The 23,427-nt window shown below is 37.8% G+C and overlaps 1 protein-coding gene across 1 annotated transcript in view; it reads right to left on the bottom strand.

Annotated features, from left to right (window-relative positions):
- PIK3C2G (phosphatidylinositol-4-phosphate 3-kinase catalytic subunit type 2 gamma) overlaps window positions 1-23,427 on the bottom strand; it is a 206,943-nt gene that overhangs the window by 99,782 nt on the left and 83,734 nt on the right. Inside the window, exons 16-17 of the mRNA XM_027699722.1 lie at window positions 14,161-14,254; window positions 12,616-12,710 (exon numbers count right to left, since the gene is read on the bottom strand). Of these exons, the coding sequence (XP_027555523.1) occupies window positions 12,616-12,710; window positions 14,161-14,254 (189 nt within the window). The remainder of the gene's footprint in view (window positions 1-12,615; window positions 12,711-14,160; window positions 14,255-23,427) is intronic.

The raw sequence follows: 23,427 nt of genomic DNA, 5'->3' as shown, positions 1-23,427 counted from the left end.
GCTCCCTGTTCAGCTAGTTCTGAAGCATGATCAGGCTCTCCAGAGGACTTGACCTCAGCAAGGCTGTGAGAGTTCCTGAGGTGGGGAAGGAACAGCAGCGCAATTTGACTGTATGATGATGAGTCCCCAAAACACGAGGCAGTTTCAAAAGACATGACCTAATAACAGACAGGCCTGTTGTTCATCCAGTAACATGAGTAAACCTGCCAAGAGCTGCATTTCTGAGTTGTGAACATCACTTTGGTCTGTCTTCAGTCCCATCAACTGCACTGAAACTGAAGGCCACTTCTGGCAAGCACTTCTAGCCAGGGCCCAGCTGTCACAGGAACAGCAAATACTTCAAAATTTCTGTGATACAGATTAATTTTAGGGCATAAACAAAGACTCCACATTATTCTTTACACTGTCTAAAACATGTCAGTCTTGTATATAGAACAGCAGAGATTGGGGTTTGCCTATGCCACTGCCTGGACAACATTCTCTTGCGTGTTTGCAATGCACAAAATGTAAGAGCTCCTTTCTCTGAACAAACAGCTGGCTATTCACTTACCACTGTTTGGCCTACAGTCTACAGTTCTTAGTGAAGTTATGTCAGGCTAAGGAGGACAGTTCAGTCAGAGATAGGATTTGTGTGAAACGATCAAGTAAAAGTCTCCAGTGGCTTCTCTAAAAGGGAAGTTGATGGCTGTTTGTTTTCTAGAATCAATAACTTAGACTGAGATAGAAGCACAGAGTGGTTACATTTCTAGGCACAAGGATCTCTAGAGGAACATGTAGCAACATAGGCAATCAAAATTACACTGTCTAGAAAAAGGAGAGCAGCAGCACAGCTTATACTTGGGAATAATGGTTTCTGGTAGAAGTGGTTCTAGATGTCCCAGTTGTCTTGGGAAGTATTATTTATTTCTTAAAGAACACAGCAGAACTATATTACTTACAGCAGTACTTATGACTGCTCTCCTCTTGCTTTTCTGCATCCTTCCTCCTATAAAAACACTTTGCTTTCTATCCTTCTCACTTCTCTCAGTGACCACTCCTCAGCCTGCCTAAAGCCTCTTTTGTATCACTTCAAACAGTTCCACACTTCTGTGCAGACACTGGGAACATTGTGGCAATTCCCTCCTTCCCCAACCCAGACTTCTGTTCCTGGGAGAAGAACTGGGATCTTGAAGCAGAAGAGACAGAAATGTTTGCAGGGCCAGGTGGAGGGAATTCCCAGGTTCAACCCTTTCAAACTGCCAGAACCATGGTACCTTGCACATTACATCCTCTACCCACTTCCAAGTGAATCTTGAAGAATCTTGGGAATTAAGCAGAAGGAGGCCTTGGGGGAACAGTTATTTTAATTTCACTGGATGACAGACTGTGAACAATTGCTGGGGGAGGCTGAACATGAAAACTGAGCACTTATATAAGGGGAAAAAAAAAGATAATTTTTTTTTTAATCTACTTGGATATAAGCCCTGCTACACAAGCTAGAAAAATGAAGCATAAGAAGCATAAAACAGGATTTTACTGAGAGATATGTTGAAGGCCACGCTGTTGTTTACACTGAAATACTTAAGAGTCACCCTTTACATCTAAGGATTTTAACTCCACAAACCATTTATTAGATGAGATGAAAAAGGAAATCTCAGTTTGTGAGAGAGGGATGGTACCGATTCAAAAGGATCATCCACCTGTGTATGTGCTTTTTTATTCAAGGTACCATTTAATTTTTCGTGCTATGTTATATTATTTTAATACCTATCTTAGTACTCTTTCTTTTTTTAATGAAGAGGACTTTACTTTTCTCAATTTTACTAACAAGATGGCTCATTTACTTCAGTTTATCTAGATCCTTGTAAGGGAAGCAAAAACAGTCAGCAGTAGAGAAATACTTTTTCTAGTTTGGGCCAGGCAGTCTCTAAAAGCCAACTCCTCAAACATCTTCAGATTGGTCACCTCTGCAGTTTTTTCATCGTTAATAATGTTAAAAACACTATTAAAAGATGCTGGCTTTATTTTTACATCTGTTTATCCACACAGCAGAACCTGCACCACCCTAGGGCTGGAAATATCCCATTGGGCTTTGCTTGCACGGTTCAACCATGGCTTGGAAATTTGGTCCTCTGATCTTTCTTTGTATGAGGCCAACAGCCAGCACACGATTTCGCTGCTGTCCACTAAATCCTGAACTGAGTAGAAAAAAAAAGTATGAATACAAACGAATTTGCATTCACCATTTGAAATTTTCAGTGGAGGTAATTTGTATTAGCTTTTTGAAAGAAAGACAACTGAAAAGCAATAGCTACTCCAGCACTGAGGCTTTGATCAAATTTATGAACAAATAATTTCCTATAGATATGCTGCCAGCAATTTATCCCACTTAAAACCCAACCTTCACTTCATAACACCATTTTTAATTATTTTTTTTTTTATTTCTTAACATAAACAAATGGGTTTTCCCCTCAAGTAACAGCCAGGAGTGAACAGCAGCCAGGTGACATACTGCACAGGTGAGATACCGGTGGTATTTCATAAATCATTATGTCTAAAAGATGGTGTGTTTTCAGGCCAAGAAATAAGACAATCTGTTAATGGTTTAGGCTTAAGCAATTCAGATGAACATCAAGAGAAGGAGATGTGCCTGTTATAACAACCTTTACATTAGGGATTGCCTTAAAATAGGTATTGAGTGTCCTTTAAGTTGAGTTGAAAACATGCTGGTGACTTGCTTTTGAATGGATGGGATAATTTTCAACAAGGGGCAGCGGGGAAGCAAATAATTCAAAACAGCTCAGTGTGGCACTCTCTGGGTTACCTCAGCCACGAGTCTCTTCCACACGCCCAGTGACAAGCATAAGTATTAAGACTTTTTTTCAACTTCATCTAGCATTTCATATACCATTTGAATGTTTGCATCTAAGCTCAATGGTTCTGTGAAAAGCTTTGATTTTTGATGAACATTTTTTACAAAAAATTAAAATCCTAACTAACTACTTTACATTGCTGTCAGCCACCCACCATTGATACAATATTGTGATAAAATATCTCCGAATATCTTTATATGGGAATAAAGGCCTTTCAGAGGCAAAAATCAATCCTTGTAGCCTGGTTTTATTTTTGAAACAAAAAAAATAATGTCATGAACTTTACTAAATGGTATTCTGTGTGTTTGACAGATACCACAGAGAAACCTAAAGAACGATTCAGCTGTCTTTTGACTGAGATGCCTACTGCTTGTATGAACTACTGGGTAGAATTTTACAGGCTTTAGGTTTGGAATGAATCTTAATTCTTTTAGATTCACTGGTCACTTTCTGCAGTTTAATTCAAGGGCCCAACATACATCAGTTTCAACTGAGTGGGTTCTCAGCCAAGAAACATTGAATGAGATGATGTGAGACAATGGCCCTTTGAGTAATTCTGTTACTTAAATGTAGGTTATTACAACATGATTGCAGTGTTGTTCAAGCAGAAGAGCTATGCAAAGACAACTCATCTGACAGTTCTTTCTTTCCTCTCTCAGCTTATTTTTAATTTGGTCGCTGTCCAAATGACAACATTATGATTACAGACTAATATACCACTGAATATGGGTGAGCATTCAGAAAGTAATTAATGCTCAGGGAAATATTTTCAAACAGCAAGGGTTTTATGAGTTTAATCCTGAAATACTCATCATCTGCAAACATCTAAAAATACTGAATAATAATAATTCTGCACTGTTATCCTTTTATCAATCCTCTCCCTCTCCTCCATAAAAATAGTGCCTTTTATTCTAGTTTATTGATTTATTTAAAATGTGTTACTAATAATATTTGGGCTTACATTAGGGAATTCTTTTCTCAGAAAAATTCCCCAAAATTGAAGAAAGTTGCAAAGTAATTTTCTGATAAGTCATGTACTGGTAGAACACCTTCAAAAATGTCTAATTCATGATTCTGGGTTTTTTTTCTAATGTTCCAGTTACTTAGGCAAAGGTCCAAGGCTCAGTTTTCATTCTGACACATAATGATGACTAAACCCAGAAATATTAACCACAGAAACATACAACTGACAGCAACATTAACACAACCAATAACTCATTACACTGAATATCCTGTATCCACTTGAAGCCTCTGTTTATTCATACTCTTCCTTAAAGTTCTCACTGACAGTGTTCAGAAACAGGAATGATTTACAAAACTCCAACCTGTCAGACAAGGCTATGATCAACTGCCGAACCATAAATGAGAAGTCCAAATATATCTATCCAATAAAATCAGGGCCTGAACTGCATTTATTCAAGTCATGAGACAAGAGCTTTGCAATGTGCATTCAATGAAAAATGGATTGAAAACAACTCTAGGGCAGCTCAAGACAAATTTTGCCAGAAATTGGTTAAAACAGCTATAGTTAAAACACAAAAGTTTGCTAAGCTGGGAAGAGAAAAGCATTTATAACAGAACAAATCTAATAAAATGTTTTACCTAATCTGATACGATTTTGAAACATCTGACGGCTCATTTTGCATACAATAATTGCCATTTATAGAAAAAAAAAAAGCTTTATACAAAGGAAATAATAATAATGTAATTGTTTCCAAACATTCACAAAAGGTAAACCCTGGAAGTGGAAGCTCGAAATGCAAAGAACATTAAAAATTTGTACATATTATATCTGAAAAATCTGAAGTGAGGCATACTCTCCTTGTATTTCACCTCAGCAATCAGAATCAGGTACCACCATGACTTTGCAGCAGAGAAGAAGCCCACTGGAGGACCCCTCTCAACTGCAGGATTGCTCTGGGCTTCAGAGGCAACACTTCCCTGGTGAAACACACCACCAGCTGCTCAGCTGAGAATCACAGGAGAGTCTCCATGCTGTTTGTTTTCCAGCTGAGACTTTCGGTCTCCAAAATCATTACAACATCATTTGGGAAATTTGCATCATCCTTAAATTGCAGCTACTGTTGTTATTTATGATTTGGACATATCAGATTATTATAGCTGGTCACTCAGTACTGGCCTAGCTCAATGAATCCCTAAAGCATATTGCAGTGTAAAGACACAGCTTCTGGGATTACTTTCAGTCATCTCTTTCCAGCAGTCTTTCACAGTATAAAATAACAAAACTACTCCACATCCATCAAATTCATGATTGAAAATTATCCATTTGAAGTCACAGAGCTAGATGAATGTTTTGTCAAAGGTTTTCCTGATTTATTACTATGCTGGTTTACATCCCCAAATGTTCCTCTGGGATGAGCAGAGATTACGTGAGGTATCAGTCAGGAAAGATTTTGGCTTATTGTTTTGTTTTTTGAACGATGCAACAATAAAACATTTTTAATGGAAAAAAGATGAAAGGCATAGATGAAAACTGTGTGTGAGAGCTGCACAGAGCCCTGCTCTGAACCCTTCCTCACCAACAACTGCTCTGCTTCCTCAGTCCTGTTCCATACACAAGTGAGCCATTACAGTCCATCACATCTCAACATCAGAGGCATCCTAACAGACCACCAAAATAGTCTGTGCAATCCTTTCTACAGAGGATATCCAAAACACAAGCCCATCTTTCATATGCAGTTACATTACTGGAGGGGTTATGACAGATATGACTTGAAGCTTGTAGGGAGTTTTCTGGCATAACTGAAAAACTGGATTTGTCAGATTGAGCATTTTCAAATGTAAAAGGAGCCAAAACCAAAATAAATCAGACAAGCCATGTGTGGAAAAACAACGTACTGAAAAACATTTTCCTTAGTGCTGTCTCATAAATTAAGAAACAACTAAAAGAATTAAAGCTTTTCAGAACTCTTCCACCTTTTCTAGTTTATCTTTACGGTTCTAAGTAGGTTCACTTGTACACACACACAGTGGTGTGTTTTTTCATTCCAGTAACAGGCACTAATAACTGACATTTACAGGCTTTTTTATGCTGCACTTGACAATGTTAATCCTCCTTTTGGCACAAAATTTCCTCTGTTCCAAAGGTGGGACACACACAGAGTTATCTCTATGTTCAGCAACTTATTTAGTGAAGCTGACAATGTGCCTGCACAAATACAATTAATGATGTGAACAATCATGCCTCACTCCATTCTCACCTTGATATATGAGCACAAGGGGGTCTCACCTCTTCCTTTTTGCTTACACCCAATTTGGAAAAACACCTAACATTCCTAGACTTCTAGACATTCAAGAACACATTCATTCTACTAAGAATCATTAAAATAATTAAAAACAGACACATGCACAACTATGTTGTTTATGTCCTTTGTCAAGGACTCACCAGATTATCTCATATTAACTAAATTACAAAAAGGCATAGCTTTGATTGCTTTATTAGTTTTTAAACAGATTCCTTTTTCAAAAAGCTGTTATTTTTACAGCATGGGAAAACTAACTCCCTGTTTATATTCAAAATGTTAAAATACCATATTCAGATTATTTGTTAACCTTTACCACTAGTTTTTCCAATTTGATTTTTAATTCCTTGGAATTTATCTTAATTTTCCTTTTCTTTTTTTTAAATTTGAAAGTTTACAATGTTATTACTTTAATCAGAATATGCCAGAATATTTCATTTTTAACAGAAATCATAACATCTGCAACACCTAAATGTTATGTGCAAAGCCATTTAAATTAAATAAGTGAACTTAGCTCTAGCAAGGCAGTCCCAGAGAATAACTGCCTGAATAAAAGGCTACTACAATCAGTGGAAAGAGTCTCATGAACTGCAAAGGGGTATAGATTCAGACTTCCCTGCTTTATATATAGAAAGGTATAGACAGCAACTTAAATTCCTACCAAAGGGTAGAACACCTGCCAATGTGCCTGAAGCTTCGTCTGTATCATTTCTAGCAGGCAAACCATGCCAGTTTGTCCTTTGGGGTATGTTTAGAAGATTAAGAGAGCCATGGAGCACCTCCTGGACCTGGAATCAGAGGGCACAGAAGGAGTAGAGCAAGTTCCTCCTGCAGCACCAAGGCTGAATCTTCACTACACACCCGTGGGCTTTGGGTCTCCCTGGGGCTCGTGTGCTGCACCCTGTGGTCATAACAAACAAATCTGTGTGTGTGTGTTCGAGCCCAGAGCTTCAGAAACGCTGTGATAGTTGTGTTATATTACACAAATGGCAGAGAGGTTAAGAGACTGAGGGTCAGGGTTATCCACCTCAAAGGGTTCACGTGAGTGTGCAAGCATGGGGGGAGCAGTGTGGCAGGACAGAGTGTGGCAAAGCCGAAGCACTTCTGCCCATCTTGTCTTTTAGGGATGGTTCCCGGAGTGAACCTTTCCCAAACTGCATTCCAGTGCTATCTTGGAAAAAAAGCAGTCCCAAAAGGGGTCAGAGAGGAAGGCAGCTGTTAGGAATTATGGCAGACCAAAGGTCTTGCACTTGGTCTTGCTCCGCAGTCCTCTTTTGTTGGGCAGAATTGACAGACCCACAGCTAGACACTGACAGCAGTTAGTAGCTGCTTTTATCAATTCCAGCTGTGGGCCCTGCCAGTTCACTCCTCTTTCTTAAGAGCTGACAACAAGTGAGTCTAAAATACTGGGTTTTTTCTTAAAATCTCAAATGTGTTTAATTAAAAGTAAGATGTGGTTTTGTTGATTTAAATGTCCCGTTTTCCCACTCAGTCTGTAACTACTGAAGGTCAAACCCAACAGTTACGTTACTCCTTTGTGCTTGCTCACAACAAATCTCTTTGTTTCATCTGACACCGTTTTTTTTCTAAAACTGGAGTCTGAGAAAATTGAAAGTCTGTAAATTAGGAAACAAAATAATTATCAGTCTGTTTTCCAAGGCAATAATCCAAGTCCCACATGACTAATAATGAAGCACTTAGCACAGTAGACTGTTGAATCATTATCTCACAAAAATAATGCTCTAATGGTGCTATTTACTATACACATAAATTGCTACAGAAAAAAAGGTCTCCAAATGACTGGCATTTCATAAGTAATAATTCTGAGTTCAGAACTAAAATCCCTGGGTGTGATCTAAGGTTGGGGTTCTCAGCACTCCAAAACACAATAATGATCGCATCAAGTACTCTGAATCCCAAAGAAATTTATAATCATCACTTGGTTGAATCAAACATACACTGGCTTTTCATAGGTTTAAAGTTACATATATGATTAAGTTATTTTTTCATTCTGATCAGTAAGAAGGACCAAATTACCACAAAACCAAAACAGATGTCTTTTGTATTTACACTCATGTCATTTTAATGGGCTGGGCTTTTCAACGTGCTCTGCACAGTTATTTAGGAAGTTCATTTAATAATTAGCAGACTTGATAACTTCTGACTGTCAGAGAAAGACACTATAATACAGGAAGAGGAAGAGCTGGAGGATGGCTGCCTGTTTAATGTTCAGATAATTGAGAGTGTTGGACAGATGAGTATCTGCTTGATTTATCCCTTCTTTTGAAGTCTTTAAATAAATTATGTTAACACAGACCAGTTCTGACAGTTTAAAATATATTTCCTTTTAGAAAATATGAAACAATAATCTATTGTTCCAGTGCTGGAGTGCTAAATGAAACTAAGAGGTAATGAATTTGGAAAAGAAAATCTTGAGGTACAAACCTCCCAATAGCAGAAAATGTAACTGGGGTCTTTTTAAACTTTTATACATTGCTTGTCTTCTTTTTGCTTCTTACAGGGTTTTTCATATAGAAAAAGAAATAAAAATAAAATATTATGTTCTAGCCATGAAATCAATAGTCTGATTCACATTGTTTTCAGTGTGCTGGATTCCTCTAAGAGTTCCTTTTTAATCCCACACTCCTAATTTTCTACAAGTTGTGGACTACAAAAGACAGAAGACTACTCTCTTTTCTCTTGATTTCCAGTCAAAATGTAGTTGAGAAATGCCAAAACCAAGGAAAGTTCTATAAAGTTTTATTGACTTAGAAGACAAGTTAAAAAAAGGACATTTCGCCTTCGGCAAGGTTTTCACCTGACTTTTTGTTTTCTTTAGCTAAGCACACCAGATTCTCGTGTTCTGGCAGAATTTACAAACACTGTACTTTTCCATGACCACCTTCAAGCAGCTGCCACAGATCCTAGAGGACACTGTAATTCTCCCTGTTATTCAATCCTCCCGTGGAAGGCAACCATCTGTGAGACACACTCCTGGACACCTGCTGCCCCAGCCAGCTGTTCCCATTCTACGCTGCAGCTGCCACCTGTGACAGTAGCTAAAAGCCAAAACCACTCAAGCAGGAGGGAAATCGACTGGCAGGCTGCCAGAGACGGAGGGGTGCATTAAAACTCCAGCACAAAAGCTGCCATAAACCCACCTGTGTGTGAAACATCAAGTCACGAGGAGATAAACAGCGACTTTCAGCCAGCAGAAGGGCCCAAAGGGGCTCAGCAGGTTTCTTTCCCCTCAAGCAACTTCTGGGCTTTGCTAGAACCAGTTTAATAACTTGGCATTTAGAATAGAATCGTAGAATCATAGAATCAGCTGGGTTGGAAGGGATCTCTGAGATCATCAAGTCCAACCCTTGATCCAACCCCGCTGTGGTTGCTAGACCATGGCACTGATGCCACATCCAGTCTCATCTTAAAAACCTCCAGAGACGGAGAATCCACCATTTCCCTAGGTAGCCCATTCCAATGTCTGATAACCCTCTCTGTAAAGAATTTCTTCCTAGTGTCCAACCTAAACTTCCCCTGGCACAGCTTAAGACCATGCCCTCTTGTCTTACTGAGAGCTGCCTGGGAAAAGAGACCAGCCCCCACCTGGCTACAACCTCCTGTCAGGGAGTTGTAGAGGGTGAGGAGGTCTCCCTGAGCCTCCTCTCCTCCAAGCTGAACAATCCCAGCTCCCTCAGCCTCTCCTTAATAGCTCCAAGGCTTGGGAAAACTTGTTCTAGCCTTCTCCCCTCCAAGAGCTCTGGTGGGAAAAGACTAGAATCAGAGAGAATGTCTAGGGGACAGTTCTAGGGGAATATTGGGACAGTTCTCCATGTCCCATGGACATTAGGAACTCCTGAAATAAAACTGAAATGGGATTTAAGTGGTACACGTGTCCTGTGCTGGCACTGTGTGTGCATGGGCAATTTTTAGACTCCTTGGGAAGGGGAGTGCATTTAGAAGAACCAAAGAGGAGCTGAAACACTGATGGATGCAGATGATCTGAATTCCTCAAGAATTTAGAGGAGGGGAAGTCACACATGATAAGAAAAAAAAAGAACAAATCTGCAGCAGATACAAGCAAAGAACAGACTGAAAGTATCCTGATTTACAACAGATGTGTCCCAAGAATGAATATTCTCTCTGTTCTGTCCACCTTTGACAATTACTGTCCCATAAATTTTAAATAAAATCTTCAAACAAACTTGATGGAAAGAAGTTAACAATTTATTACCCAACATTAATACTAAAAAGATGATGAGCTGATACATCATTGTTGGGTAGCTGATTATCTCTGGTCTATCAGAGAAATTAAGTCAATTTTCAATAACTGACACACTATTCTAAATAATATTTGCCACTAAAAAAAGTTAGTGTCACCATCATTTCTGGTAACTAGTTTCTAGATTTACAATAGTGTTGTAAAACATGGAAGTTAAAATCAGTTGACTTTTCCCCTGTGGCTCTGAAATCACATCACCAGTTTTCTGGTTTTCCAAGTTTTATTTTGGGAGGTACAGTGTACACAATGTTGCATTATTTAATAGTAGAATGGTAATCACAATTAAAAATAAATATAAACTTGTTCCTAAAGTTTGTTTTTGCCAGTCCTTGCTTCATAATCCCTAATTTGGTAACGAAACAGAACACAACATTTGAGAATAAAATATAAACTAATCCCATTTCTTAAAAGAAGTTGTGTGAGTGTGCATGCACATGTGTTCCTCACATTATTAATTCACTGAACTTCTTTTAAAAGTATCTTTAGAGGTAAGCAGAAGAAAACCTCTGTTTTCCCTTAGTTCTTTTATAAGGACTGAAATTCAATTTGTGAAGGAAAGCCTTTATTAATTATTTAAGGATTTATTAATAAAACCCATGAAGTTACTGTTAAATTTTGTAAGTGAATTTATAACTTGGGAAACTGCCTTTTAAATAGTGGAACAAGAATATGAATAATTGCATAAATTGGAACGTTAGGTAGAAAATTTACTGCTGAAGAACATGGTGGAGAAGAGTAATCAAGAAAATAAAAGTGTATATTGTGATGAGCACAAGTAGCAAAATTTTAAGAGATTTGAAAAGAACACCTAATAAAAGATGTACTCAGCATGAACAGGCCTACTACCATTTGAAAGGCAGAAAATACAGTGAACCTTGAGAAATAATCTACTTTATGTAGGTATCATTATGCTACATATTAAGCTATGGATAAAATAAATATATTTTGCCACAAAAAACTGCACTGTGTCAGATAACAATATATATTTTTCAGGATGGAATATCTGCTATATATTATCCAATATTATAATATTAGAGAGCTTGAGCAAAATTTGGGGAAAAACAGGGATCTACACAGGTCTACACTGCAAAGAGGAAGAAGACCATAGTCAGTCATTTTTCTTCTGAGAAGAAGAGAGGCACAGGCAAACCAATGATGTTCCCCTGTCCCCTGAACCCTGGACTAATTTCTAATTGCACAGGAAAACTACCAACTCTTGGGGCATATTTGAGAACTCCAGACTGGACATTTTATATCCAGTATGACTAAGTTTAATATTAGCAGAAATCATCTTGGGCATATTTCAGGCACTGCCAGAAAAATACCTTGTTAAATGTGGTTCCACTTAATCTGACAGATATGCTCATTAGGCACATTATTGTTATCCTACTCATTTCAGTAAAACAAACACATTTATAATTCTGTTTTATCCCCACTAACACTTCCAGAAACCGTGCAGGTATGAAAGTATGATATATGCTCCTCCTGACCCCACACTTCATCAACCCAATGATTACATTTAAAATTGCTGTCTCTCCTTTGCAGGGAGGAAAGCTTTTGCTTTAAGGGTTCTGAACCAGTTGAACTGTAAATGAAATCTCAGTTCATCCATCATTGCTAATGATGGAAAAAAAAGAAAACACACAAGAATTTAATTTTCAGATCACAGGGCAGATGTTTAGATGTCAGAAAGCCACATTCTTATTCAGAGAGTCTTGAGGTAACAGCACAGCAAAGAGAATAACCACCTCATGCAATAATACAATTAGAGGGCTCCTTATATTGTATCAGAATAGGAACTACTGGGAACTCTACCATCACAAGTCAGATTCAGATGCAAAGAGGTACAAGAGATACTTAGACATAAATGAGAATTCTGACAACTTCAGGAGATGTCAGAGCAGCGTCCTTTGTAAGTAAGCCAATACTGCTTAGAGCACAAATTTTAAGGAAGACTATTTTGGTTCAAACCAAAAAATGCAGAAAAATACCAGTGAACAGAACCTCCCCCTCTCCCTCCCACCTGGAGGCAGGATGAAGACAGATATAAGTAGGTCTTTCATACAATTCACCCATGCTCAGTACTAAAAGTGGAATAAAAAAGGAGCAAAAACCTAGGATTTCTGTCAATTTTAAACCAAAAGAGAGTTTTTCAGAATCATAGATAAATTTCACTGTGACAGAAAACTACTATGGTAGCACTGGCAAATGATCTTACCAGTAAAGTTGATGGGCTACTTGGATGCTCTGAAGAGAATGATTCAGCAGGAGTTTCACCAGAGGGCTTTCAAGACTCCACTCAAACTTGAGTACCTTAACAGATAAATTGATATTAAGAATCAATTTTATGCTGGCTTTTGTTTCTTTATAACAAAAATAATCAGAAAGGACCCAGTGCTTAGCCTGAATGAAGCAATCAGACACATAGAGTTTGCTCTAGCAATGGAATGGGCAAAGAAACTTCAGGACACAAGAATCTGCCACAACCTGTAAGACAGGCAGATACCATCCTGATTCTGGCTGTGTTGACATGTATGCAAATATGCAGCTTTTCTTCCCCCACTTCAAACTAGCAATGCTATATTTAATCTTTTATCCAATTATCTGGTTTGTAAAATAAACTTATTTGTGAAACAGAAGCTGTGGAAGGTGAAAGGTCATGTTAGTGTGTGAATGCTGTAAAGCTGTGAAGGTTCCACTGCTTCACAGTAAATATATTCATATATGCATACACAGATATCTATTTAAATATACACACACCACAAACACGCAAAACACCCCCTGAAAAACTCTGCAATGTGTAATAGTAAGTCATCCAAGTGCACAGTGTTACAAAATAAGGGAATAAAGCTTTCAAGAGTTCTTGCTCAGTTGCAACACAGGACCTACTCAATCATCAAGTGCTTTGGAAGCAGTGAGGCCATAACTTGCAAAACATTAATTTCTAGTGAAATACAACTTACACCTCTAAAGAGACAATTCTACACCCAAATGTCCAGGTTACTCTGTGTTGACAATGATTTTCCTGCTGTATATATGGTATTAAGAAAACTGCAATTTGTGGTAACACCACTTGCTTCCTTATAGGGGACTCCTGGTGGCCTAGTGGTTAGCATGTGGGACTCTCACCGCTGCGACCCAGGTTCGATTCCAGGTCCCCCGGGCAGATGGAGGTCGTTAGCCCTGTGAGGCCATCCATCTATGAGAAGGTCACTCTAAACAAACCTACGTCCTGAGGCCCTCACTGCCATTGTCCAAGCTTGCTTGGCCCTGGCAGATGAACCTTAGGATTAAAGGGTGGGCTCAGTTCAGCGCAGGCTGTGTCTCACCTAAAAAATCCATTGCGCAGGCTGGAAAGGTAAAAGACCTTTCCCCAAATCTTCGTTCGCGAAGACTGGCCATTATTATTATTACTTGCTTCCTTGAGTGCAATGAATCCCTACCACCTGCTTTGGGGGCCACAGCATAATTTCTCTTGTTCAGATGCATTTTTTCATTTCTTATTTTTCTTTTTTTTTTTAATTTTCATTGTCACTGGAAAATACCTTCATGCAGTATATAGAAAAGCTCAATCAGCATGCCAAAAGAAGTGGAAAACAGTCTATACCTCAGCCCTGTTTTTAATTCAATAATTGCATCAGGTGACCAGCATTTCTTATTTACTCTTCTTACAATGTCTCAACCCACCCAAAAGAATCAAAAGCATTTAATGAAGTTATTGATCAGGACAGACCACTTCCTTGGCTATCAATTTCCTCCTTACCTGAACCAGCTGTGGGAGGTATTCTAACAACTCATCATTTGACATATTTTCTATTTGTTGGACCGCTGTTCTGCGAATATCTTGATCTGGAAAACTAGAGCAAAATAAAGAGGTATCATTAAGAGCTACCGATCCACTGCAACTCTCCTGAGCTCTCGCTGTTACAAAATGTAAGAAAAAATGGTTTTCTCTCAAAATTGAACGGGAAAAAAATCAATTAATTTGCTTTATTGTAGCGAGAGTCAAGAAACACACCACAGACAATTTAATTGGATTGACTGTTACAGTGTCATACAGGGGAAAAACACCCAACCTGATCTTCAAATACCATTTTTAATTTGAGCTACCATGTATTGTAATTTCCTGAAATATGAAGTAAATTAGAGATCTCTTGCTGCTCTTACTTACCTGAAATAGGAAATTTCTGTGCCATGGGAACTTTCAACTTTAAGACTTCTTTTGTTCTGAGCAACAACAGAAAAGCTTGAGATTTCCCATACTAAAAGGATTCATTTCAGATAATTTGTTCTAATATCAGCTCATCTGGATTGTATCATAAAAAAATCAAAAATACTTTTTAAACAGAAGTAATTTTGAAACTGAAAACATGGGTTGGTTTTTTTAGTTTTAGTTTTTTTAATGCAAAATTTAGTAAAAAACCAACATCTTTCCTCAGAAAGGCTCCAAGTCAGTGAAACAGATATTTTTGATGGGAAAATATTTGAGTTTTCAGCATAAGCTGTATTCTCAACCAATTCTGGTTGAAACCAGAGTGGTTGTAGGCTAGTATAGATTTTGTGATGGAGTGCTCTGACTGTAAAAAGGAAATAAGAGGATAACATAGTACAGCAGCAGGGGTAACACAGAGAAAGAAGGCTGGATAATATAATTGGTAAAAATATTTTTCTTTAAAAGAGAATGAAATTTTGATGCAATCTGACTGATTGAAACCGACTCCCAAGAGGACATTTTCTCTCTTTTTAGAGAAAAAAATCAAAAGGTTTACAGTATCTCTTTTAACATTTGAAAGCCAAAACGTAATATTTCAAGGAGTTCTTTTGAAAATATAAAAAATAATTGCTACCTTTTCACATTTTGCAATTGTGACACTAATCATTGAAGGTTGGACCCGATGATCGCGGAGGTCTTTTCCAACCTTAATGATTCCATGATTCCATACACGGGGAATTTCAGGTACACAGAAGTTGCCTGGATTGCTTCAAATTTAGCAGGTTTGCTACTGTTTTGCTTTTACAAGGAAAAGAACAGATTTGTTCTTCTGTGTGTGTCTTCTATGCGATGTCACCCTTATCTGTGTATCAGTACTTGCATGTTGTCCATTGCCATCCCACGAATCTTTTCTGTCTTCTCCCGAAGCAAACTGGAATTGTTCACAGAGACTTTCCAGTTACCAGAGCTGCAAGAAGGATCATCTCTGCCTAAGGGGCAAAAATGTCTTCAAACAGCACCCCAGTCAATTGGATAATGTTCAGAAGAGCTGCTGGGCTTTGATCCAGTTCTCTTGAGGGCAAGCACCTGCCCCACAGAAAGCAGCAAAACCCTCCTTTCTGAACTGATATGGCTGGTAGGGTCTTTGGAAAATCTCTGATTTGGCAGTCTAGGCACACATAAAAACGATGACTAAAGGACATGGGTTATCTCGACAATTCACCCCGAGGAAAGTCCTCTGAAATCAGAACCATCATGTCTGGCAGAAGATGTCACAGGCCAACAGCATTACTGCATCAGGAGCTCAGCACAAAACCAGACTGCTCTCTTCCCACCTTCCCATCCAGCACCTTTTGCCAACAATATACCCGACAGAAATGAAAATCAGAAGTGAAACAGAGAAGACAACACCGTATTTGCAGCAATGACTGCTCATTGCTATCAAGATAAAAAGAGAAGAAATTGTAAAGCTGAGTGTTCAGCAATATAATGGCACCTGCTGCTCGAATCTTGAGCTTTTGAGTTCAATAAAACAAGCTGAAGCAAAACAGTATGTATGCTTTGATCAGTGAATTAACCACAGGCCATCAAATAAAATTGTGGATATTTTGATTAAAAAAATCAAAAAACAAACAGTGAACAGCTGGACTTACTTGAAAGGCCTGGTTTTCTGGGCTGCAACCAGCTGCCACCTGTAGAACTTTCAACCCCTCTTTTAACAATGCAGCTCAAGTCAGGTTTTATTATTTTGTTTGTATGTTATGGGACATACTTGATGATGTTTCTAATACACTTTATAATTCTTTGTATAATGCTGAGAGGGCCTTGATGGGGAGAGGAGGAATACATTACAAATAAATTATCATGATAGGCCCAAATTAGCATCTTCTGCAAGGCTTATTTTCTTTTTATTTATTTATTTTAGGCAACCTATTAGGAATGAGAAGTTGTTACTTTAATATTCACATTGCTATTTAGAAAAAAACATATTTGAAGGAGATCTATATATTAAAAGAAAAAATCTCTTTCATATCATCCTATTTTCTAATTATGCAATTGCTCCAAAGGGTGATGTGCCAAGCATGTGCACACAATATGGAAATTAGTCTTTCCCTTTCCCTTCTCTCCTAGTTCAACAGGTTACTGAACAGTGAAATACACTTTACAGAGGCACCAAGTCAAGCAGAAAAATGTTATTAGTTACAGCTTGTCCTTACTAGCAGCCAAGATCTAAATATATATGCAATGCTATGATGAGGGAAACTCTTATTTTTTCCAGATAAACAAAGAATAACAGAATTATTTTAATCCAAAACTTTCCAGAAAATTCAACAGCTAACATTTGATTTACTTAGAATTAATTTGCTGCAAGTCAAAACTGAGGGTCTAACTAAGTTACCCGAAGTAGTACAGGGAGATGTGATTAGGATAATGATGAGTTCAAAGCATGGGCATTGTGGTGAAACATCTGCAGGGCAGTTTGCTTCAGGAAACATGGCTCTTGTCACTCTTCCTGAATAAGATTTCGGTAATTTGTTAGTCCTGGTTACTAAAATATTTCCTTCAGCTTGTAAATCTCCAGGTCAGCCTGAGGCTTAGTTGAATCTTTTTAACAGAATGGGCAGTTAGCACATTTTTTTAACTACCTGGCAATCTGTTGAGCCCTGGATCTAATAGCCATTGCTCTCCTGAATTTCAGTGTTGTTCAGGGCCACAGGTACAACAGGTAACAACAGGTACAATTTAATTTGTATTTAAATACTGTACAGAGGTACAATATTTAATTCTATTTGTTTTACTCCTTACATTCGTATTTGAGCAAAAATTTAACATCCTCAGAAATATTAGAATTATGGAAAACTCTTTTGAACTCCACTAGTATTACATGGTGCTTATGCTATTCATGCTTACATACATCAGTTTATTTGCTAAAGCCAGTAATAGGTTGTGATCTAGAAGCAGATCTGAGTAAAAAAATCTACCCTTCAAATGCCTGGAAACTATGCCATCTTGTAGGCTGGTAATTAATTAGGGCTGGAAGGTTTTTTTTTCCAGTGAATAATCTTGCAAACATTTGAGTTGCATCAAATCTGATTTTAATAATCCATAAATTGCTCTTGATTAGAGGATACAATTAATTGATTTTTTTGGCTCTGTGACTCAGTGCAAGAGAAATCCCTTCAGGCTTCACAGAAAGAGCTTCATAGTTTGGATATTAGAGGACAGCTGATTTCCAGGGCTCCCTACAAAGAATATGCAATTATTTAAACCTACTGAAAACTCTGAAAGCAGAGAAGTGAGACAACTTTATGACAACAAATTCAGTATTCCAATCTTTAAGGGTACATGCCCAAGAAAGAGGAGCTCGTCTGCAGCACAGCTTGTCAACATCAGATCAGTTTTGCAAAGGATTTGAACCACAGATTGTCAGATTCCTGACATGTGGCCTCTGACAATGGCCTCAGAGAAGTAGGACATTTGGGGACTCATCTTCTATAGCTGTTTTATGTTTTTCACTAGAACATCTGAGAATTTAGCTAGAAAAACAAATTAAATTAATTTAAATTAATTTTCATCCAGTTTTAGGTTTCCATTTACTTCTAGTTGTTTTGTTGTTTTTTTCTCTACAAACGACTTTTGGTGAATAAATACTTCAGTGAACAGAACTACGGATCCCCCATTTATTTGCCTTGCTGCATTGTAACATCTTGTAGCTTTCTTCTTCTGAGAGAACAAACTTTATTTGTTCTCTCTTCAGGTAATGCATGTTCCACCACAGAGATTTTGACTTCTTGCAAGTTTGTTCCAGGCTTACACAATCAAAGACTCTTCTGAATAACAAACAATATGTAAATTACTGGTTTTGAGTTTAGTCCTTATTAATAGGTCACACCACGCAGGATTCCAAATTTCCCCTTCACAGCTCCTCTCACACCTTGGATTCTCCATAAATTGTGAAACTCTTTTACTCTGATATTTAACCTCAACACCCTTTTTGCTGTTTTGTTCTTCCCTCCCTGCATGATGCCAATGATTGACAGCCACCCATTCTTTAACTTCTAAGTAGCTGTAGATTATTAGGTTTCCCTCAAGACTTTAAGGCTCTTTTTGTAAAAGATGAATTTTGAGCTGGATAAGCATAGATTACAACTTGCTTTAGAAGTAAGGACAACTTTCAGTGTTTCATTCTTTTCATATAGACAGCCAGTCGGGAGCTATTTGTCTAGCTGTACCTTTCAGCTAAATCAGATCCAAACAGAAAGCTAAGCACTGCTGAGGCATCCTGTGGATTTGTGAAATTCTCTGGAGATTTTAGCATCTGCCAGTGGTGAGTTGACTGTAAATGAGAAATAGATGTGCATTTCATTTTTAACAGTTTTATTATCCTAATTTTTCTGTGCTGTTTCGAATAACCCTATGCTGAAATATATTTGTCAGGTCAACAGAACTGTACAATTCACTACATTTTCTAGCATGTTAGGATCTCTGTAGAGAACAGTATGGCCTTTCACAGGCCTCCTTTTAAGCTGGAGGCTTCTAATATGCCACATATTTCTGCAATTCCCTTCATCTGCAATTCTCTTCGCATTTTAAGTTCTGTTGCATTTTCAAAAAAGAAGGACTTCAGTCCAGTGAAATGCATGTTATTAAGTCTGGCAGAAACAAGGAAAGCAGAGCTAGCAAACCTACTGGAATGAAGATACCAACTGAAAACAAAAACCCCTCTAAATAGTAAAGGGTATCATGTCCCTGATGGGTGCAACTGGGCCAGGAGAGAAAATATGGAAGAACTGTTTAAAAGAATAGATAAGTTTTGTGAGGCAGTTTAAGTATTTAAAAAGTAATTAGACAGGAAGAGAGAACAAACTACTAGAATAATGATTTGGTTTCAGCTTACAGACAACATTAGCAGGACTTTCTGTTGGTGTTCTTTTTCATTCCTTTGAGGGCTTCTAAACACAACAGTGAGTGAGTGTATAAGGACTAGAAAACGGTAAGAACTAAAAGAATGTGCAGAAAGATAAAAAATACCATCAGTTAAAAGGACACTATATTTTCATAATTTTCTGTTGAAAAAGAGTCACATATTCACTCTTCATTGCAAGGAGTCCCATGAACCCTCCCCATCCCCACACATTGCAAAGGTCATGGTCATATTCACCAGCAATTGCTTTGGCTGATTGATTGGCAGATAGATCTGTTGAATTTACCCACAGAAAATATACTTTAAATGATGCTTACATAGATTTTTCTACAGGAAATTCTGACTAAAACAACTAAGTTTAGGATGTCATGGAGACCATATGGTAAACCATATCCTAGGAGAGAACAAGAGTAGGAAGAAAGTAACAAAAGCAGTTTTTCATTTGAAACCTGTATGATCTAGAAGGTTCTTCCCACCTCAGAGACAAACTTTGTTCTCTGCTACATTAAAACTAAAGACTAAACCATGGAAAATGTGATTATTTACAGATTTAGCCTCATGACAGAATTGCACATTTATGCACAGAAAGCATGCCATATCCTAGAGTTGTCTATTATTTGTCCTGTTGTAGTTTTTGGCTCTAGTACCTTCATATGTATTGCCAAGAAAGCTAAAAATGGTTAAAGGAAGTGGGAAAAAAAAAAGAATTCATCACATTCTGATGCCTAAATTAAAGAGTTGTCTGTTCCTACCAGTGCATACAGCCCCATCTAAGTTATCACTAAATTTCATGTATATTAAGCATAAGCACTTTTCAAGCTTTATCAGTAGCGTGTTCTGTACATCAAAGTATGAAATTAACAGTAGAGTGTTACTTTGTTCTTATCTTATTTCTTTGCATAAGCCCATGTTTGCTCTCCATAGTTGATATATAACTACAGCCAAGTAACTAGTAAGATGAATATGGGCAAGATCTGCTCTACTTCTGTCTGGTTTACAAATACTCTGTTGGGCACTCCATTGTGAACTCTAAGGGAACGTTTTAAATTCTGCCTTTATTAAAGCAATGACAACTTGATTCAACAATTTTAAATCAATTTGGCTTGCAAAGGTGTAAGAACAAAATCTGTCTTCAAGCTATCACATTTTATTATTATTACTGGTTAGATATCTTAAGCTCTGAAACTCAATAGCTACTCTGCTATGGAAAGTGAAAAGCAACAATAATACTGTGAAAGTAAAAGGCTGAGTGATTCTATAACCCAAAGCATCTTCTCTGGTCAAGGAGAGGTAGGTGGAGTCATATCTTCCCCTACTCTGCCTGCTCCATACAAGGGATTAAATAAGGAAGTCCTTTTGACACCACTGATTTGTCACATCGTTTTAAAGGAACGTCCTTTCCTGTGCAATTGCCCTGAGAGAGTTAGAATCTAGCAGGAAGTTTCTAGGAAAATGTTTAATCCTACCAGGGAGGTTATGTCTTCACCTCCACAATCTACACCAAAAAGTTATCTCTTCAAAATTGCTGCAGCCATTCACAATGCTGGAAAACAACACACTTTCTTCTTTGGTGGCTTTTTCCTCATTCTAGTTCAATTTTCCTGATTCCTAGCCATGATACCTCACAGGGCTGCAAGTGCACTCTAGGTGTGCCAGTAAAAAAAAAAAAAAAAGGTTGAAGAAAACATTCTGGTTTTTTTGGTTAACAAATATGTCTGGACTTTCATTTCCGGTAGTTTGAACAGCAAGATAACCAGATAAAAAATTGCAAGTATGGTGGTTCTATACATACACAAAACAATCGCCCAGTAGCAACACACACAACATAAATGATGGCATTTCTAACACTGCCTTTACTTTCTTTCTGTCATCAAGAAAATTCTCTGAATAAATGAGTGGTGTTATTTCCCTGGCTAGTGTGCCATGCAATGCAGATACAGTCATAGAAAGCTCTAACTCCACTAAGGCTTGGCTTTTTACCAAACTCAATAAGTGAAGTCAACGGCAAAATGCACAGGGCACCAATAAGCTGTTCTGAGTAGGAGGGACCAGCTCTGTACCTTCTGCCTAAGGGATAATTTTATATTTCAGGCAACGGCTTATAATCATCCTTCCCTGAAATTAGAGGTAAAAGTAAGAGTGTAAAATCTTATTCTACACTTCCCCCTCCCATCCTCTCCATCCCATCTTTATTGATTAAAGGAACACTCATTGTTTTTTAAATTGTTTTTTTAAGTGTTGGCTTCTGGGGCTTTAAAAATCAATGCACTTGCTCCAAGTACTGGATGCAACATTGCTACTGAATTTATCTGTGAAATGTACCATGATTATGTTTTCAATTTATGAAAGTTTTTCCTTTCCACTGCATAAATGAGTATGTTATCATTTGGCTGCCTTGAGAGGCGCCTGCAAAGTGGAAGAGCATAAGCAAGAGAGACATGCTCACAGAACATGAAACATCTATTAAATTGTACATTTATCTGTGTAGTGAGCAAAATAATTTAGAAGTTTCAGAAAGTTGCAAAGAGCTTTCTAGCTCAGATGCCTGATAATGGGGCTTGTTCTGATGGGCTGTGATACCTCTCTCTAAGCTCTGTGATGTTGTCTTCTAACCCAGGCAATGAGGAAGTGCCTCCAATGATTTTCATTTCTTTATCCTTGCAAACGTGAGCTTGAGCTTAATCATGAGGTCAGATGCTGCTTTTTTGCTGAGAAGAAGGATAATTTAGAGCCCCCAGCCCAATGCTTGTAGAAGGGACTAGTGATTTTAAGTACCCTCTCTAAACTCTACTAAACTATATAAAGAGTAAGCACATGCCCACAGGAGAAATTCAGGTACTCTTTAAGACACTGCAAACTGAAGTTCTAAAAAAGAAAGCATCCAGAATTTGGAGTGATTGGGAACTCTTGGGTTTTTTTATGGTAGTGACAAATGTGGTAAATTGCAGTGCCTAGAAATGATACAACATAAAGCTGAATTTCATATTTCCTTGCTACAGGATGTACTGAAAGCTGAATATTTATGTGGAATCAATTTTTATTTGGAAAATAATCACAGAAAGAAACATGCAAGAGGGCTTTGAAACCAAAAAATTCTGACTCAGGAAGTCTCTGAGCTGCAGATTATTGGAAGTTGGGAGAGTAGCTCAGTTCAGCCCATTCTTATTCTCTTCCCTGGGTAACTGTTGTTGGTCACCATTGGAGACAGGATGCACTACACAGACTTTTGGGCTGATTTAGTGCAGTTGCTCATGTTAGCAGTACATGTAGACAAAGATCAGCCCTAATATGTTTTACTTACCCATGGTTTGACAGTGACGGTAACACAAGTCCTTAAAATAGGCATGAATATACAAAAAGCATTCATTTTATATTCTGCTCATGTTTAATATGAACTTGGATCTTTCAGCTGTGTCTCAGTAATCACAAGAAATCAGAGAGCTGTTTTGTACATGATAGAAGTGAGGAACTGAGTTGATGAATTGTCAGTGCCAAACATAATACAGGATAGAGTTGAATGAAGGTTCAAAATCAGCTCAGTTAAAGAGCCCAGATCCAAAGTCACTGAAGGTAATGGTGAAGGGAAGCTGGACTCTATCCAGTGCTACTGTACTTTTCAAAATTACAGAAATCTGAGAAAAAGAGAACTGAGAGAAGAAGCCTCAGAAACCCATTTATATGAAAAGTACTCCCCTCCTTCAACCCACTCTATCAATTTGCATATACATGTCTCTCAGCTGTTAAATCGTGCAACCTAGATGTCTCTAAAACTACACATCTCTAAGGAAACGCAACCTCTCTGTTTCTGAAGGTTAGCTTCCCAGTTGTTCATGCACCTACAAAATATTGTGGATATGAGAACAGATTTTTTTTTTTTTAAAGAGGATTTGTTC

The sequence above is a fragment of the Neopelma chrysocephalum genome, unplaced genomic scaffold (genome assembly GCF_003984885.1).
Source record: "Neopelma chrysocephalum unplaced genomic scaffold, ASM398488v2 Primary Assembly neopelma1_139, whole genome shotgun sequence".
Classification (NCBI taxonomy): domain Eukaryota; kingdom Metazoa; phylum Chordata; class Aves; order Passeriformes; family Pipridae; genus Neopelma; species Neopelma chrysocephalum.
This window is presented reverse-complemented; position numbering and strand designations above follow the sequence as displayed.